Source organism: Ascaphus truei, chromosome 7 (genome assembly GCF_040206685.1).
Source record: "Ascaphus truei isolate aAscTru1 chromosome 7, aAscTru1.hap1, whole genome shotgun sequence".
NCBI lineage: Eukaryota > Metazoa > Chordata > Amphibia > Anura > Ascaphidae > Ascaphus > Ascaphus truei.
The window spans coordinates 62,908,103-62,927,715 of NC_134489.1; the positions used below are offsets into that span (position 1 = coordinate 62,908,103).

Consider the following 19,613-nt stretch of genomic DNA (forward strand, 5'->3'; position numbering starts at 1 on the left):
GCGGTGGACAAATTTACTCCTTCAGGGGACTGGTATAACCAAGTACACTTTTTTTTTCAATATATTTTTTTCTTAAATGTATCCAGGTCTCTGATCACAATACCAATGTTAATGAATCTTCAGAAGATTAAGATATGGTTTTTTCTTTAATTAACATAACACTGAATCCAACTTTTTATGATACACCTGCTGACATCTAGATGCTAACAAAATCAATATGTAGAACAATGGTAAACACTAGAAAATCTGTAATACTCGTACACACATGTTGGAAAAGTATCCAAAAAAGGTCAAGAGAAGCAAAAAGGTACTCGGCTGGGTAGAGCATTTCTAGTAACCATCGAAACAGTATATACAGTATGATAGTATTTGATTAGTGTATATTCTTACCTTCCAGTCCCACACATTGACAACCATATCATGCTGATATCCCACAGATACAACATACTTCATGTTGGGGGAAAAGCAAACGCACGACACGCCATATTTATGCCCCAGCATTTCTGCCACCTGGACCTTCTCAGCCACATCCCAAATTCGCACGGCCGGTTTGTGCCCACTCTACAAAATAATATATTCAAAAAAGTACATCGATCATTTGACAAAGTAGTGGCTTGGTTATGACAAAAACTAGATATATTTTTAAGCCTTAAACTGATTGGCTGCCAAAGCCAGCGAATCAGGTAATACGACATCTGGTTGGCCGAGAGACCAACCAGAAAAAGGGAAGGCTCAAACTAAAATAAACATAGGCCAGAAACTAGTGTAAAATAAGAAAAATAGTGCACTAAAGCAGAAGGTGGAGCATAAAAGATAAAACTAGAAGAAGTAGTCCCCGCCTTAAACTCAGGTACCCTTTTCCAAACAATTCTGCAACTATGTATGTAGGCCAGATCATTGTTCCCTGTGGTGGGATGTTGTGATATGCAGTGTTACATCAGGTAAGTGTATAATCAAAAGACAAAAATACCCAATGCTACATCCAATGTGGCAAAATACATAATGTAGTTAAATACTTCAATGTTACTATTCTCATCAATAAGGATAATTTAGTTAAACCCTTAGGTCACAACGTTATAAGCCTGCAGCCACTTCACAACATGACCAGTATGCAGGTCCCAACACTACCTGTGAACATTCTCATTTACCTCTGCTGTGGAGGGAGAAGTGTATAAACAAAACTAGCTCATCGGGGGGAAGTCTGTCTGCAAGTTATGTGGGGTCCGGAATGTTTTGTATGCAAAGCACAGCCTGCACAAGGTCATTCCTGTATACTGACCACTACAACTTGTAATACACTAGATAGAGGCTTCTTGTCGTGAGCCAAACTTGCTTAAAATCGGAATAGACATCAAAACACGAGAAAAGGAAGAACGGAATAAGAGACCAAAGTGCAGCATAGGGTAGAATTTCAGATTGTATTCCCTCGGGTTGTGACTATCCATATTTCCAATATCTGAGATTTGTTGTTTTCACCTCCAAATGCTACACATCTGCTACATTATTATCTGCTGACATGGCAGTGATATGCATTTCTTCATTTTACTCACAGTCATGAGTCATTTTGTGTTAAACCACTTTAGTGTTTGATTTTTAAAGATTCAGAAAAATACAGGCATACCCCGCATAAACGTACACAATGGGACCGGAGCATGTATGTAAAGCGAAAATGTACTTAAAGTGAAGCACTACCTTTTCCCCACTTATCGATGCATGTACTGTACTTCAATCATCATATACGTGCATAACTGATGTAATTAAGGCATTTGTAACAGGCTCTATAGTCTCCCCGCTTGCGCACAGCTTCGGTACAGGTAGGGAGCTGGTATTGCTGTTCAGTACGTGCTGACAGGCGCATGCGTGAGCTGCCGTTTGCCTATTGAGCGAGATGTACTTACTCGCGAGTGTACTTAAAGTGTGTCCTTAAACCAGGGTATGCCCGTATGCCTCTTTTCTTTTCACATAAGCCTTACGCACGAATGCAGGGCACCCTCAGTGCTCATACAGGATATAAAAGTTAAGTTCACTCAATATAATAATTAAGGCCGCGTCCATACACTGGCGACACACTTTATTCGAGCTCGGCTAGTCCCACGAATTCGGGTATACCCGGGTGTATTGAGGTTTGTGACTGTTTTCTGCCCGAGTGCATTGAGGTATTTTCCAGGCAGGGATTGAAGCATTTTATTCCCGCTGGCTGCAATACTGCACAGTATATATATATATACTGCATTACAATTCATGAATTTATGCCATCTGGTAGACACGCGAAGCATTGCAGCCTATTAAATCCTAATCATTATAATTTAACAGATCAGCCGCCCGTCAGCCAGGCATGAACCCAGGCTGGGAAGGCAAACGCAACGGGGCTTGTCAGAGGTGAGGAGCGGCGCATTCCAGGTATCTGCCAGGTACATACTGGGTATTTGCTCGAATAAAGTGTGTCGGTGCAGTACTCCACGCGATGGCGCGAACAAAGGCCGTACCTCTCTATGAGGCAGGCCATAGAGCGTGCAACCGTGTGCACAATGAAGCTCGACCGCGATTCTCGGGCAGACAAAAAAAAATTGATTTTGTCGCACGACGACCGGGTCACGTGAGCGGTTCAGCCAATGAAGGCGAACCGGTCACGTGATGTCACGGGCACGCCTTCCCGTCGCGTTTCTCCCACCCAAGGCCACGGATCGCCTCTGGGGCAGGCGCGTGTGACGCCATGTGCACCTACTGTATCCACAGCCTAAGTAATTTTAAAGTAGTAATAAATGCTGTGATTTGGGAGGGGGGGGGGGGGGGTTACATTTATGTGATCCTTAAGTGTTACCTGCGCTACCCCACATTACTCAAACTCTGGGTAACATTGTTCCAGGGGTACTTTACTTTATATAATGGATGGTATCTATATATGAAAAGAAATAGTGCGCACCCTGGTGCATTACCACAAATATAAAAATTATTATAGCGTATTTTTGGTGGTGTGGCTGTATTTAATCACCGTCTGCTGAGGGAATAACCCAGTGATAAGATGATTAGCTAAGCTCCTCCATAGGCTGCTGTAGATACTGCTGGAGCCCTCCGTCCCCAGCACACACCGTCAACACTGCCGGTCTCCAGTTGTAAATTAGAAGGCAGCTCAAGCACTTAGCCAATCCAGCACAGCACACCTCACAACTCTGCGTTCATCTTACACATCAGCCATGGAATCACTCTGTATACAACACGCAGCCTCAAGGTAGCACGATGACGTCGCTCCCTATGCGTTTCACCAGCAACAGCTGACTTCCTCAGGGGTTGCCAATTGGACACGGCTGTCGTTTTATGTAGAAGTTCATCAGCTAATTAGAAGCAACAAGCGTGGGCAGCTTATCAGGCTTGGTATTTGACTAAAACAAGCAACAAGAGGCTCTTCTCCCCAAGGTCCGCCCTCTGCACCAGTTCTAGGAGTGTGTGGACAGCATCGGAGTGCATCTACAGAGGCCCCCCTGCAAACGGAGGACAAAGCTGATATCTGCCTGATTACTCTCTCTATTCTGCGAGTAGGATTCTGTTTTTTCTCCCAACGGACCAGCTGCATCACTTTATTTCCAATTGTAGCAATTTTTATTATTTTTTAATAAATTAGCTTAATCTTTTCAGCCTTGTATATTTTAACGTTTTTTGTTTTGTTGTATTTCTGTTTTTTTGTTTTTTCTCCATAAACCCATAGTAGCCTCCCAGGGTTTCATACAACACAAACTGGAGCACAGGATGTAAATGCTCAAAAGAAGCTACAATATAAAAAATGATTTGTGCATATTCAGGGACATATAATAAGGCAGTGAAGAATTAATAAGTTACAATTTCTAAACCATAGATAAGATATGCAGTGTAGTGATTTGGGGATTATGACCACTGTATGCTCTACACCAGGGGTGTCAAACTCCCTTTATATGACGGGCCCGATTAGATTTCATTATACTTCCTTCGGCCATACATTTTAAAAATCAGCAAATAATACATACTGTAGTAGTACTGTTATATGCTAGATGTCAGCATTAAGCAATCTTCTCCCCTCCTAGCAAGTTTCTCACCCACAAGCTCCCTCCTTGCCAGCTTCTCCCCTACATGTTACACTCCTTTCTCTCCCTAAACCCCTCCCCTCTTACTTACCCTCAACAGCAGTGTCACAGAGCAGATCCGACGGCGCTGATTAGGAGCCGAGCGGGTGAGGTGAAATCAGTGTGACACGTGGGGTCAGTCGCAGGAACATGCGATCACTAACCGGGCACTACTACTAGCCTGGCAAGCCTTGAATAGTTCATGCTGCAGTGGAGGTGGGTAGCAGCATGGGAGGCAACAGCTCTCCCCCATCTCCCGGTACAATTAGGTGATGAAGCCGCTTCCCCATGCTGCACCCGCAGTTCTGCTCTGCGGGCAACACGAAAGTGCTCGGCAGGCCGCATGTAGCCCAGGCCTTAAGCTTCGTCCCTGGTGGCTGCAACTGCCGCACACAAAGTACAACCCCCTATGGGAGAGGCCCCAGTCGGCGTGTGCGCGCGATGGCGTGACCGCTGGAAGGGAAGACAAGAATTGTCTTTCGGTGCGGTGACGTGGTCACATGGTTGACTGGCAACCAATGGTAGTGCAGATATCCATCCCTGAGAACTTTTACATGGCCTCCCGCGCATCCCATCGCTACCCGTAGACTGCGCCCTTTACTGGTGCACGTGCTGCCAAGTGCTCCGACACGTGCGTGACGCAGTAACTGGGGCCATAGTCTTATGTTTGACACCCCTGTTCTACAAAGTTATACAGTCATAAGACATGTCAAACTTAAAATGACAATCATCCAGTACCAATACAGTGGCTTTTCCACAGTGGATGCACTTACATCTCCAGTAACAATAAATTTTCCATCTGGTGAGAACGACAAAGCACTCAGTGGTTTTCTAGGGAGAAAAAAATAAATAACGTTAACAAGTACTGCTTGAACAGCAAGGGGCGTCACTCAATTTATACAGAAAGCCAGATTTGATCATCTGGCACTACTTCTGGGCCACAGAAGACAAGTCACAAAGCAGTACATAAATCAGCATCCTCAACTCACAGAAAATGATAAATGAAATATCTCGTTTTACCTTTTGTACTTTATTTTTGGAGCATTTTCACTCAATGATACTGCTATTGTCGGTTAGAATATACTATACTAACTAGTTACAAAATCCTGTGATAAAGTAGATGCCACTTATGTGGCTGGCCAATTAATTATCTGATCATGCAATAACATTATCAAACTGATTTTGGCTTGTTCTCCAGCTAGCGGTAGAATCATATTATTGACAGATATAAAGCAGGCATTCACGCCAAGCCCAGTTAGCTATTTTGACAAAGCTGAAATGATAAATAGAAAGAGGCCTCAACGCACCAAACAATTAAGTAAAAATACATGCTGCCATGAAGGAACTATTGTAATTAAATGTCTCCGTTTCTTTTGCATCCCTATGGTAACATGAACATAATGGGATATATCAAAGCATATATGACATAATGGGAGTGATCACTCGCCTACTGACCATAGGAAACCACCTGTAAAACTCGTCTGGCAAATATGGTTTCTACAAAATCCTCTGTTATGTCTAATAATTGTATGCCGTGACAACCATATGGTTGCATTACAAATCTCTTCTGGAGATACACTTTTCTGCACCCAGGAGTCTGCCCTAGCTTTCATTGAATGGAGTCTGTAATATCTGCTTTCCTGGAACCTTCTCCTTGTAGATCTAAGAGGTTATATCTCTTCCCCCAGGAATCATTGTTATGAGTGAATCCAATGTTTCAAAGAGGAAGGAAACTGAAAAGGTAAGGATACCAGATTCCCCTTGGTATCCGATTATCAGCTGCCCAACTTCTTAGCCAGTGTGCTCTATGGGCCGCTACTTACTGGGCTAACCTTGCCAGAAGCTTGGTGACATCACAAAGAAAAATCTAGTGCATCGCTCGAGTAAAAATATCCTCCAGGATCCTCTCTGCCTTGATGTGCCTCTTGTGATATCCTCTTCGACTGCTGCACCAGATTCCGACTGTTCTAGCTACGCAGCAGTGTCTGGAAAATCCCTTCTATTTAATAATCACTACATGATGATATATCCTCCTGATAGTGGTCCATCGAGTGATACTTGAAATTGTAACATCAATTTTTGGGGCATTCCCATGATATTAACCTGCTTTATCACATAATAGATTTAAGAAAATCTATGTATTTGTATAGTGTACACGTGACAAGATGAGACATATTGGGAATAGGAGCTTCAGACATAAAAGTAAACATTAGGAAATGGAGACCCTCCCCCGAAGAACTTACAATCTAAGTGGCAAGTAGGGCTAACTTTGAGACAGTATGAGAGAATCCTTTTAGTCGGTGTTACCTATTTTTGGAACACCACATCCATCACGGATTGGTCCTCTAGAAAACACCTGACCTGGATGGTGCCCCCCTCAAAAAAAAAAAAAAAAAAAAAAACACACCCCCACACGTTATCCGGGACACCCATCTGGATACTCTATTAGTATCCTGAACGTTTAGAGACACAAAATTGTGACTATCGTTCTGGTTTAAACACGACAAACATCTTGTACTTCACCTTCTTCATCGAAAGTGGGGCGGTGGGCATGCTATCCTCACTCAGGAATAGGTGGCAAACATTTTTAAAAAGGGGGCGTAGGAGCTAAAGTAAAAGGACCCTACCGTGCAGGTGAAGTATGAGGACTCTTTATATTTATAATTTCAGCTTTATCATTATGAATAACTGGCCTTGGTGGAACGAATGCCTCCTTTATACAAGAGCCAATGATTCTGATCTACCATCAGTTGGAGAAGCCTTTTCCATGGTTTTCACATTGTAATAGATAGAAGAAAGTTGAACTTGTGGGCACAGATGTGGAGTTGTTAGAATGTCTATAAAATCAGGTTGGTCATGGATAAAGTCTAGTGTTAAAGGAGAACCCAAATGAAGTGTGAAGACTAAAAGGAGTATTATGAAATCTGACAGAAACAGGTCATGTATGGTCACCTGCAGGCTAATCTGATTTACCACCCAGTTAATTATGTCCGGCCAATGAAGCTGTATGTGAACAGGGTTCATGTTACTTTCGGCAGCAGCTTACTCATTCTCCAGCCGCAGACACCTTCAGCAGAAAGTGTCTGCCTAAACCTGATCAGAGCAAACTGGTAAAGCTTAATTATTTCAACTTGGTTTATCTTTATATTTCCTTTAATAAGTATAACTCACTAATAGCTTCAAGTTTGAAAAACATGTCAGGGAAATTTTTTTTTTAAAAATTTAAATAAAAAACAATAATGGGAGTTTGCCCAACAACTGGCAGGCCTTGTGAGAAAGAAAAAAAATATATAGATTTCACTTCTAGTAAACCCCATTGTATTTCCAGACAAATGTGTGAAAGGCCTTACACACGTGCTTCCTTCCTACATTCTCTGAGGGCAGGTAAAAGTAGAGTAGACAATATTATTATTGTATGACTAATACAAGCAAAGTGGTCAGGATTCACTAAGCTCCAATACTGGCCATCACACAGAGATTCCATGTTCACTGCCATTCAAGTCAATGGCAGATATCACAGGATCACGCTGCAATTGCCCTGGTCGGAGATTAATGAATCCTCAAGTACCATGCAGCAGTCGCTTGTCCCTCAGGTCTTCAGGACAGCAGCATCTTACCCTTGACGGGTCATACAACCCTAGTCGAGAAACAAATGTGCAGCCTTTTATCTTTTGCAGGTATTTATTTTATTTAAATTGTTATTTGTGCAAGCAGCAGTTTACAGCATAGGCATTCAATGCAAGATAAAAAAAATAAAATAAAAGTGATACAGGGACAAGAACACCAACAAAAACACTGGCCACGTGGATATTAGCCAAATTCCGTGATGTCAAAGCTCTCTAAAGGACCTCGAGTTGACCAGTTTTATTTTGGATTACCACCAGGTATGAATATCCTATTCATATGTCAATTAAGTACTTTAGTCATATAAATAGTTGTCCATAAACTTGATGTCTTACCAGATATCTAACGGATGAGATATTCCCCATAAAGAAACATTAAAGCACATTTACTAGGCAGTGCTATTAAATAAGACATTATGGCCAATTCACTTTAATGGCCAGTTTTAAAGCAGCAATACGGGTGTCTTTTTTATTACAGGATTGAAGCAGGGGGTCTCCGTGGACCCTCTGCTTCCAGAAATGCTTACCTCCGTGGAGGGTGCCGGTATCTCTGTGGCGTTTAAAATGTCCCGATCACACGGGTCCAGAGGAAGCCACACCGGATGACATCACAGCTTCCAATTGGCCCACAGGACATTTAAAACGCCATCATTATGTTAGGTACACTATCTCCCTGGCTGCAGATACCGGCGCCCCCTACAGACGTAAGCGTCTCTGAAAGAAGGGATTCCCCGGAGACTCCCCCAGCCCAATTCAATCTTGTCATTAAAGAAATATATAGTGGTCGACAAATCACCAAAAAATCTACTCGCCGAACAAAAAAATCTACTCGCCACCGAGTACCAAACGTGTGCTGCATGGGCCAATAGGAGCTCGCCACGATGTTAAATCCTCTCGCCCGGGGCGTGCAAATGTATAGGTTTGTCGAATACATACATACATACATACATACATACATACATACTGAATCCTGTATTGCTGCTTTAAGGTGTCTCTCGGCAACAGAAGGGGTCTTATGAAATACCACTAGTCAATATTGACCCACGTGCATTAGGTACGGTTCATCAGGGCGCTGCAGAGAAGGTAACAATGCAACTTATGAAAGAGTTGAACAAAACTGAACATAGATCATGGAGCAAAGTGAGATTGCAATTGAAAAACATTTTTGCAACCCATCGATGATTTAAAAAGGTAGATGTCAACTGATCCTACTGTACATGTTTGAGTAGATATGCACATCACCTTGATGTATTGAAAATGTGGGTTTGCTTGTTCCGTCTTGGGCATAAAAGCACGATGACACATCTGAAAAGGAAATAGAGATCAATAACACTCATTGATTATAAAGAAAATGCATTATACAAATTATGTCATGTAGTATTTTATAAGATAATTTTACGGCTTCTAATGCACGTTTGTGTAGGAGTGAGGACGACAGTTGAAGGAAAAATCTATACACACACACACACACCTCCAAAAAATTCAATAGTTCAAGACAGAAGAAAAATGAGGGGTAACTAGCACAGAATAAGAGACTATGGGTGCAGTAGAGCTACATTGATAACGGAGCCTTGCATAGTCCTCGTCATGATATAGCCTTAAGAATTGTACATGCTGTATGGTATCCAGCAAAAAGTGAATTGCCTTGCACCTTCTGTGGGGTGTTAACCTTTTAGTCAGTGTGTTCTTTGAGTGGGAGGAAGGGGGGGGGGGAGAAACACTCCAATCGCTTAAAGTAAAATCCATGTGGAGTTGTGTTTGGGAGTACCTGAGCAAGCAGGATCAAATGTCATGGGGGCATTGGACTGTCTATGCTCTATGGCCCTAAAAATAAGTGACCGACAGTTTTACAACCTGGGATAAGAGGACAAAAGCCAGGGGTGGGAGTGACAGATGTGACTGTCAGGGAATACCCCTACAGAATATATGATCTGAGATTATAGCACACGTGAAAGAGAAAATGGGTTTAACAAATTAAATTATATCTGACATCAGATTCATCTTGGGGAATGCGTGCGTGCGTGTTTTTTTCCCCCACAATCCCCTTGGGCAACCCATCAAGCATCCAAGATACCAGTCAAAGTTTCACATGGCAAAAAAATACGGTCTTGTCTTATTTACAGTATGTAATTGTGAATTCTTTTGTACAAGCACTGTATATTTGAATTATATTAAAACTAAAATGTTATGTATACGGTCTTTAAGCTCTAAATGAAGGTGTTTATCCTCGTGTTACCAATTGGGTTCTGTTAAATGTGTGCATTTTTTTTTCTAGTGGACCAGGCACTCCTTAGGTGTAAGCCCTTAAATTAATCCTGGTGGTGTCAGAGTAACTGGGGCATTGTGAAGAATTTGGGGGTATGCTTGCTCACCTTGATAAACTACAGGGAGACAAGCAAAAAACTGGAAGGTAGTTTCTTGTTAACCCCTTCCAAACAATCATGTCAGCGAGAGTATACGTTACAGTGCTATGCTAAACATTGTGGTAGTGTTTTCATAAAAAGTGGTGATTTGAGAGCTCTGCTACTAATACAGCTCTTCAGCACCAACTATCTTTTATGATCTGGGCCAGATGGGGACTTGACAGGTAATATTTAATGGTATTTTTCATGTCTTGTATATGTGCAATTAATTAATTATTTAATGCCCAGTAACTAACTGTTTTAATCAAATGCCAAGGTGACCTACAATTATGTCTGCCAAGTATAGTGCTGTATATTCTGTGAGCAAGCAGCAGAGGACCAAGGCCTTATTTATACCGGTGGCGGACAGGCACGCGCGTGCTCCCTCATTACGATGCGCCGCAAGAAACCTGCACTGCAGGCGGGAGGCAACAGGGAGGCGTGCCCATAACGTCACGTGAGCAGTTCAACCTCATTGGCTGAAACGCTCACGTGACGCAGCCGTCGCACCAGAAAATCAATTTCTTGGATCTGCTCGAAATTAGCGCGCTTGGCCGTCTCGTTCGTGCTCAGTGCAAACCATGCATTTGTTTTGGCGTTGGGCGTCCAGCCGCATTGGGTATAAGCACGGCCAAATAGGCAACTGACAATTATATACCCCATGTACAACAGCATTTCAGACATCTTTTGTCTTTCATTAGGTCTATTCAAGTTTTTTTTCCCTTTGTTGAACCTGCCTCAATATTCTCTTCCATACATTCACTTGACATTTAGTAAGAATATATGTATAGACAGTGGTCGACAAATCTCCAAAAAATCTACTCACCGAACAAAAAAAAGCTACTCGCCACCTAGTACCACACGTGTGCTGCTTGGGCCAATAGGAGCTCGCCACGATATTAAATCCACTCGCACGGGGCGTGCAAATGTATAGGTTTGTCGAACACTGTATTGATATAGCACCAACGTATGCAGCAGTTTACCGAATTGGCAAGAACTTACAGAGCGATATAGATATATATATATATATGTTCAGAAGTACAGATGCAGCCACGAGTATCTCAACACTTGCCTTGGAAAATCTGGGGCAATCTTCCAATAATGCTGCAACATTTCTGTGACATTTCATCAGACAAATGGCCCATCGAATTAATACAGTGGGGGTCCCTGGCAGTCCCATTCAGTTGGAATGGGAGTGTCAGGGACCCCCGCTGTATTAATCCGATGGGCCATTAGTCTGGCTGCAGAAATCTCAGAAATGTTGCAGCATTACTGGGAGATTGCCCCAGATTTTTCAAGGCAAGTGTTACAATACTCATGGTTGATCTGTACATTAAAAACCAACTTAAACAACGGGAATTAGGGATCATTGCCCTCCAGAACTTCCAATCTAAATGGTGCATGCCAAACAACGTCCAAATTCTTTGAACTACCTTTTGTAGCTTATAAAACTGGGTGCAGTACTTTGTGACATTTTACCAAGGTCTGTAAAAGAGCATCCATCCTTATGACTCATAAGGTACCAATTTGGCTTCTGCCAAAACATGGAGAGAACTACTCAACTGGTCTGGGTGCATTAGCATTTTATCATTCATATTGGTAATTTGTGTATTTGGCAGACAAATTAGATTAAACCAAATGGTACAAAGTTTTACAGATGATATCTACAACTCTTACCCAGCAGGATAGGCAATTAATCCAGTGTTTGGGTCATAAGTTATACTGCTGTTGCTGGATACAGTAATTCCCAACACCTGTTCAAGCTCCACCTAAAAAAAAAAAAAGTATATAGGATTAATGCAATGTAAATGCACATTTTTATCTACAGTAATGGCATCAAAGTTATTTTTGGACATGTATGAATACTTAACTAGTTTCTCTTAGTAGCACTGCCAATGTACTGTAGGGCAGTCCCAGATTTTTTCAGGTACTGAGAGTACACACTAAATCTGGTGCCTAAAAGGGAAATAAAGGGACCACCTTCTTGCAAGGAGAACTGACACCGTGTGGAACCGGGTTTCCCTGCTTCACAGGGCTGCTTCCTTATTTCTGGAAGTTTACATCGCATAAACACCAAACATTAACTTGTCCTGTACAGTTAAGTCCCACATTACAGCGCGCTATGGGACTACCAACGCGTTCTTGTTTTACATAATCTACATGGGGCCTTAAACTGAAATAATGTCTGTCCTCCCCAAGCGGCAATGTCGTGTCCCCTCCTAGTGCATCTCTCCCCTCTCCAGCGCCCTGCGATGTATTTTCCCCATTGCAAGTACATCTCTCTCCCCTCTCAAACCCCCAGCGTCCCTTTCCTCTCAACACCCCCCACCCCAAGGGTCTCTCCCCATACCTGTCTGGGTGCCCGGCTGTTTGTCACTAACGGTTGCGTGATCCGGAGACCCTTGCGCTGCCCGGGCGGAGGGAGTCTCGTGGGGCCTCGGCCCTGACAGGTGGTTAGGTCTGACATGAGCAGCCCAGCTGTCCCAACGCACTCAGTCACAGTAGCTCCTCACAGATGGAAAGCGCGCCACAAATCTCACTTCTAACGGCCGCGGTGTTGATTGGACGGCGAGGGGGAAAGGGGGAGGGGTCGATGAACTTCCAATCCTGGAAGAGACAGGCTATTCTGATATTAAAGAATCAGTTCCACTTCTGACCAAAATATATGTTAATAGGAGATAATACATTTCACAGGAGGTGTGTGTGTGTGTGTGTGTGTGTGTGTGTGTGTGTGTGTGTGTGTGTGTGTGTGTGTGTGTGTGTGTGTGTGTGTGTGTGTGTGTGTGTGTGTGTGTGTGTGTGTGTGTGTGTGTGTGTGTGTGTGTGTGTGTGTGTGTGTGTGTGTGTGTGTGTGTGGTATAAAAAATATATATATATGTATATACATTTTAAGTTATGGTAGGTGAAAAAGGCAACAAAAAACGTCCACCGTTAGCATATAGCCAATAAAGAATATCACTTGAGAGCACATTCACGTCTAAGGCCTCGGGCATGGTCAGCGCTTACGCGCTGAGCCGTGCTGAGGCGCGCTGTTGCTCGGCACTGAGCCCCTGCAGCCGCAATGAGAGCGGCTTTAGCAGGGGCTCGCTTACGCAAGTGTGCGGAAGCGTAAGTCTTAGCCAAATTTTACATTTTCGCGCTCATGGGAGCGCAGGGCCGGTCACGTGAGCGGTTCGCCCAATGAGGGTGAACCAGCTTCGTGACGTCACAGCCCCCGACGCCCCCGGACGGCGCGCTAACCAAGGCCAGGGAAAGCACCCGCTTTCCCTCAGCCTCAGCGCGCCTCCGCACGGGCTGAGGCACTATGGACTCAGACTAAGGCTGAGTCCATAGAGACTTCAGCCGTGCGGTGGCGCGCGAAGGCTGAGGGAAAGCGGGTGCTTTCCCTGGCCTTAGACCGCGCGCCGTCAGGGGGCGTCGGGGGCTGTGACGTCACGAAGCTGGTTCGCGCTCATTGGGCAAACCGCTCACGTGACCGGACCTGCGCTCCGGCGAGCACAGGAACTAAAATTGTCCTAAGACACACGCTTCCACACGCTTGCGGAAGCGTGCGCAAGCCCCTGCTAAAGCCGCTCTCATTGCGGCTGCAGGGGCTCACTGCCGAGCAGCCGCGCGCCTCAGCACGGCGCTGACCATGCCCGAGGCCTAATGCCTCGTCCAGGGTGGAAACAAGCGCGCTGGCGCTCCAGCGCGGCGCCCTGTTCGGCCGGGCGATTCCTGGCCGGCTAGGTGCGTGCGCGTCTGGGGGCGCGGCCACAATGTCACAGAGCTGGTTCGCCCTCATTGACGCGCGTCACGTGATGCGCTTGCACGCAGGCCACGTGCATTTTAGTAACGTGTCCAGCGTGAGCGTGCGCACCTGCTAAGCATCACCCTGGACGAGGCCTAAGGCCTCGCTCAGACAGGCTGCTTCGTCCACGCGCTTGCGTGCGCGCCTCCGCCGCGCACTCCTGCAGTTCAGCGATCTGCGCTCAAACTGCATCAGTTGGGTCGCAGCGTTTGGGGGTGCGTAATGAACACGTCACAGAACTGGTTCGCCTTTATTGGCTGAACCAGCTCACGTGACGCGACTGGAGCCCCAAATTTCAATTTCTAGCAGTTTCTAGTGTAACAACTGTTATCCACTATTCTGAAAGAGTGACAATCGTGCGCGCGCACTTAAGCGTCTGAGAGAGGCCATAGGCATCGGCCACTTTGGCACTGAGCGGGCGCGCTCATGCTGGCTGCGATGAAACACATTGCGGCAATGTGTGTGGCCAGCGTGAGCAAGCGCCTGCTCCGCTCGGCGCTTAGAGCAAGCAAATTTTAATTTTCCGCTTGCAAGCGCGTCACGTCAGCGGTTCGACCCAATGAGGGCGAACCAGTTCCGTGACGTCGTGGCCGATGCCCGGCCGAGCAGGGCACAAGCGCCAACACGCCCGTTCTCTGCCTGGACGCAGCCCCACTCTCATTGGAGGTTTTCAGCCGGCAGCGCGCTGAAAAACAGCTTGGCGTTCGGCTGAAAACTCCAAAGCCTCCGCACACCTGCGGATGCTTGCGCGAGCCCCCTCTCAAGGCATCCTCATTGAGGATGCAGGGGCTCAGCGCTGAGCGTCCGCACGCTTCAGCACGGCCTGTCCTTGTATGGACTCGGCCTTAGACAGGTCAACAACCCTGCCTTTCAACAATTATCACCTAGCATACAGTGCTCCCACTGCAGCAAGGGATTCTGGGAAATGACATGCAAATGAGAACACGTGTCACCTTTTGCCTGGAATATCCATTCACATGGAGCCCATTTAAGCCCATTTAAGCCCATTTAAGCAAATGCATCGCCGTTCACACAGCTTTTAAGCACAGCATGGGACTAGCAAAGCAAGTCAACCCACTCACAGACATGTTTCAACCTTAGTGGGTATCATCAGTGTGAGGTTGGTTTATATTTGCTTTGCAATATTTCTAGGCTGGGTAGGTTTACCATATACATTTTAAGTTATGGTGGGTGAAAAAGGCAACAAAAAACCTCCACCGTTAGCATACAGTATAGCCAATAAAGAATATCACTTGTGAGCACATTCACATGTCTTAGATAGGTCTGCAACCCTGCCTTTCACCATTACCACCTAGCATAGAATTATTTTTACATGCTATATGGTGGAGCGTTTTCAGTCACCTTTTCACCCATCATAACCTAAATAATGTGTGGTGAAAACCTACCCAAGTCTTCAACTGCAAAGCCAGTACAACCAACCTCACACCCGCTTCTCGGCCTTTTGGCTAAGATCAAGTGTAGGGTCTGTCCTGTGAAGGACAGGCCTACATGGAATGCACTTGATTCGATGGCCATGCCGGGGAAGGCGGACACAAAGAAGCTTGAGCTTTTTAAGTCTGGGGCAACCCAGGTCTTGTAAGCCTGGCGGAGGTCCAGGTCGCTGCACCTTCGGGTTGTACTGGCATGACTAGTGCACGTGGCACCTGCATGGACTGATTGGGCGAGACTTTTACGTTTCCTGCACTAGCACCTCCCTTGGCCTTCGGGCTGGGAGGAAGATGAATATTTTTGTACCTGCCTGGCCTTTTGGGCCGTGGTTCTCGTGCACAGACACGCAGCACTTGGTGTCCTGCTATGGTCGCTGTAGCAGTGCACCCACTTTACACACAGCACTTATTTTGTGTTTGTGTGTTCGGGGGAGATGCAGATATGCACGGCTCGTCACCGTCTCTCTTTGGAGAGAAAAAGGCCTGGGTGAGTAGGCTCCGGCCAAAAACCAAAGTCTTGGACTTTCTTGCGGGCCTTCTGGCCGAAGAAAGGAAGAGGAGGACATCCAGAACACGGATGGAGGGCGGCGTCAAGGAGCCCTCAGAACTTCCTGGCCATCCGGCTGAAGATTCTTGGGAGGAGTAGCAGGACTTGTTCGACTTCGGGAGGACAGTCTCAAGCAAGAGCACACATGCCGCTGAAGCGGCTTGAGTTTACGGGGAAGGGAATAAAAAAAATAAAAAATTTTTTTTTAAAGCTGTCTGTTAGTGGGTTTACTGGCTTTGCATCTGATCCCAGGCTGTGTTTAAAAGCTGTGTTTAAAACAGAGAGCATTGACTTATGGGTTCCATGTAATAATGGAGTTAAGACAAAATGTGGCACTGTGTGCACATTTGCATGTCATTTCCCAGAATCCCTTGCTGTAGTGGAAGCACTGTATGCTGGGTCAACGGTGCGCAAACTGGGGGGCGTGCCTTTTTGGGGGGGCGCGGCTCACTTACCCGGCTTCCGTGTTCACTCGTCTCCATGACAACGTGGCATCAAATTACGCCTCTGGGCCATGTGACGTGATAGAGGGAGTAAGAGTGAGACGCAGGGGAGAGAAATACATGGGAAGAGGGGGGGGAAAGAGGGGGCTCGTGAGGTGTGAAATGGGGGGGGGGCTCGGTATACCGCGACACAGGGGAACTCGAAATACCGCCGACACATGGGGGGCCCGGACGTAACTCCAGTCCGGGGTCCCGTGAAATCTGTCAGCAGCCCTGCTTATTGAGCTCCAGTACAACCTTGGCAGAGCATACCCCATGGTACCTCTCTTTTACAGTCGACAGACATGTAGATTTGGGACTCTCTTTCTTGACCATTTAATTTACTCCGACGGGAGTATCGCTGGATAGCCAGTGACTTCTTTTTCAGCGTACGATCGCGGACACATTTCTGTCTCATTCTCATTAGAGACTGCATCTTCATAGTGACTGCTTTCATGGTAAGGAATCTACTTCTCTTTGCAGCAGGTTTAGTTCATCAGCGAGACACCTCCTTGTGCTTGCACAGAGTTTGCATCACCACACGGAGTTTGCGTGAACCTTCCACCGCTGGATATAACATGTAGCCCTGATAGGTTTTCGGCTATTATTCTGTCCAGACCTCATCGCCAACTTGGTATTCAGGTGAAGGTCTTCTGTGTTTATCTGTGCTTCTCTTCTGGGTCTCTGCTGCCATGCTACGGGTCACGTGTATTCCCTTCCAGAGATACTGCAGATCGGTGGCCCTGGTATCAGATGCAGGGATACCTACTGCTGCTGAAGAGTCACAGGGGAACAGTAGTTAGGTTCTACCTTAGTGTTGCAAAGAAGGGAGAGCACTTCAAGGACTCTTAGGAAAAGGAGTTAATGGTGAATGCGGCCAGAGGCAGGAGATCCGCCCAATCGTCCTTGTAACAGGGACTTATCCCGGTTAACAAACTTGCCTCTAATCCAGCAGTGTGCTGGTTAATTGCATACCAGCAATTAACCAACTCCACCTGGCTGATTAGAGCTCTCTCAGAAATAGCCTGTTCTGAGACAGGAAGGGAGGATTCCGTAGTCTCACAATTGGGGGCTGAACCAAGGAAGGACAGACAGATTTTTCCTTCGTCCACACTGGACTGACCAGAGGAACAGATGTCTTGAGCTGCAGAAGGACTGGACTGTATGCTGATAGCAAGACAAGGGGACCAGACCTCTATAGCAACCATTTACAAAGACACATCCCCTTCCTCTTCTGAAACAGGCGCTGGCACACCCCTTTTTGAGCCCTGCCCCCTCTCTAGCAGGGCACCAATTGTATCTAGTGACTGCCTGGTCACATGATCTTCCCCACAGAACTTTGCATCTCCTCTGCTGCACTAACAGACATTTAGTGAACCCCCGAGCCGAATTTTCGCCAATCAATCACAGGATAACGGATCGATCGGCAACTTAGCTAATTACTTATCATTGTGTGGATTGTATTAATGCACATATTAAAGGGGAGAAAAAATGCAGCTTTGACTGCTGCTTTAAATCCTGCTTTGAGGATTAAAGTTAACAGTTATTTAAAAAAATAGTAATGCTGCACTCTTGTGGCCATTTGTAAAAGTACATCATCCACATACGGTACTGTACACAATACAATCTGGCTGTGAAAAGGTGCTTAGGAGCATCTCAGCAAAATACTGCTGGAGACAACACAGTTCACAAAGGTCCTGGGTTTCCGAGGTCAGCTGCATAAAGCAGAGTGTAGGGGTCTCTCTCACTTTCCGGTCCGGGTCTCTCTCACTTTCCGGTCCACTCATATTCCTTCACCTTTGTTTTGTCCTCTCTTGCCTTACAGTATATAGACTATTTCAAGTGTTGTCTATTGTCACATGTTGATCTCAGCCATCTTTGCATATAGAGAATGAAGTACAAATTATCAATGTTATTAATAATATGAATAGGATTTTGGTCTCCTCAGAAACTGTATACTAACATTTAATATACCATGTAACACACTCTCGCAACGAGCCGCTGCAGAGAGGTGGTACACAATCTCTCTTCTCTCTAGATTATATTTCAGTCTCACAGAGTTGATATTGCCATATTTTGGCCAATATGGAAGGAGTATTGTTGGACCTGAAACACCCCTAGACTTTACCCTCAGAGGATTCTGGGTAAGAAGAGAGACTGTGTTTGTTCATAAGAAGAAAGACTGTTTACGACTTGGCCAGTGGGATCCAGCAAATAATGAGTTAATGTTTCAGAGACAAGGCAATATGAAAAAGCCAACCTTGGAATTCCTGACACAGGACAGTGAGATTTACACCATGCATCCCACACAGCTCGGCCCAGCAACAGATAACACGAAACAAAGGAGATACAGTAATGGAAGAAGCGAGGTATGTGGAGCATGCACAGAGAGAATGCAAGTAGTAAGAATGATTAGTGTGCCAGCTTTTCTATGATATGTATAAGCCCTGAATAAGACTCCTTTGTCCTGATCAGAGAAGAGTACTCTTTATTGCGTTTTCGGGCCGCGTGATGATTACGTCACTCACATTGGTTTCTGGCGTGAATTGATCTCTTTAAAATGTTTGTATTTGCACTGTGTACTCACACCTTGATAAAGTCCCTTCGGACGAAATGCGTAGGTGCGTTTCTTCACCACCATTGTGAGCTGATTTTACAATAAATATTTTTGTATTCAATCTGGAGTTGCCCTGGAACATTTGTTTTTTCTGGATCTGTGCTATGATTCTGCTTTCTATTATAGCTTTCACCTTTTTACAAGTATCGTCTGATCATATGGATCCTTTAGAAACTGTTTCACTACTAAAGTCCCTTTGTTGTTATTATAAAAGTGACACGTGTGGCCCCTTTATCTGGTAACATCTTTGATATATTGTTATTATGGTATAAACTAGCAATATTTTGTTTGCTGTTTAAATTTTGCGGGATGTTTCAAGTTTGCAGACACTTTGCATTTGCAGACACTCTCTGACTGGCGACTGGCCCAAACTTCCGCCACAGCACGCCGCAGAGCACAAACAAGCACGGGAGGGCTTTGGAGGCAGAGAAAATTGCCCGCCTCCCGAAATAAGCCTCTGGCAGTGGCTGAAAAAGGTTGCCAGCCCATGCACTACCTCTTGTTAATCCGATGTGGGATCAAGGATTTAATAGTAGCAATGGATTAGGGAAATCTTACTAATTGTTTATTTATACTGTATTTCACCCTAATTAATGGGCTAATTTAATTT

At 45.2% G+C, this 19,613-nt stretch overlaps 1 protein-coding gene across 3 annotated transcripts in view; it reads right to left on the bottom strand.

Annotated features, from left to right (window-relative positions):
- Positions 1-12,660, bottom strand: part of WDR62 (WD repeat domain 62) — a 74,348-nt gene extending 61,688 nt beyond the window's left edge. For 2 of the 3 annotated variants that reach the window (XR_012802664.1, XM_075608725.1), the window contains exons 1-5: positions 12,470-12,660; positions 11,797-11,888; positions 8,960-9,022; positions 4,868-4,925; positions 391-561 (exon numbers count right to left, since the gene is read on the bottom strand). Coding sequence is in view for 2 of the 3 variants with exons in the window: in XM_075608725.1 (XP_075464840.1) it covers positions 391-561; positions 4,868-4,925; positions 8,960-9,022; positions 11,797-11,888; positions 12,470-12,586 (501 nt within the window). In the remaining variant the exon portion in view is untranslated. The remainder of the gene's footprint in view (positions 1-390; positions 562-4,867; positions 4,926-8,959; positions 9,023-11,796; positions 11,889-12,469) is intronic. The other variant, XM_075608726.1, reaches the window with a different exon arrangement.
- Between the last annotated feature and the right edge of the window lie 6,953 nt (positions 12,661-19,613).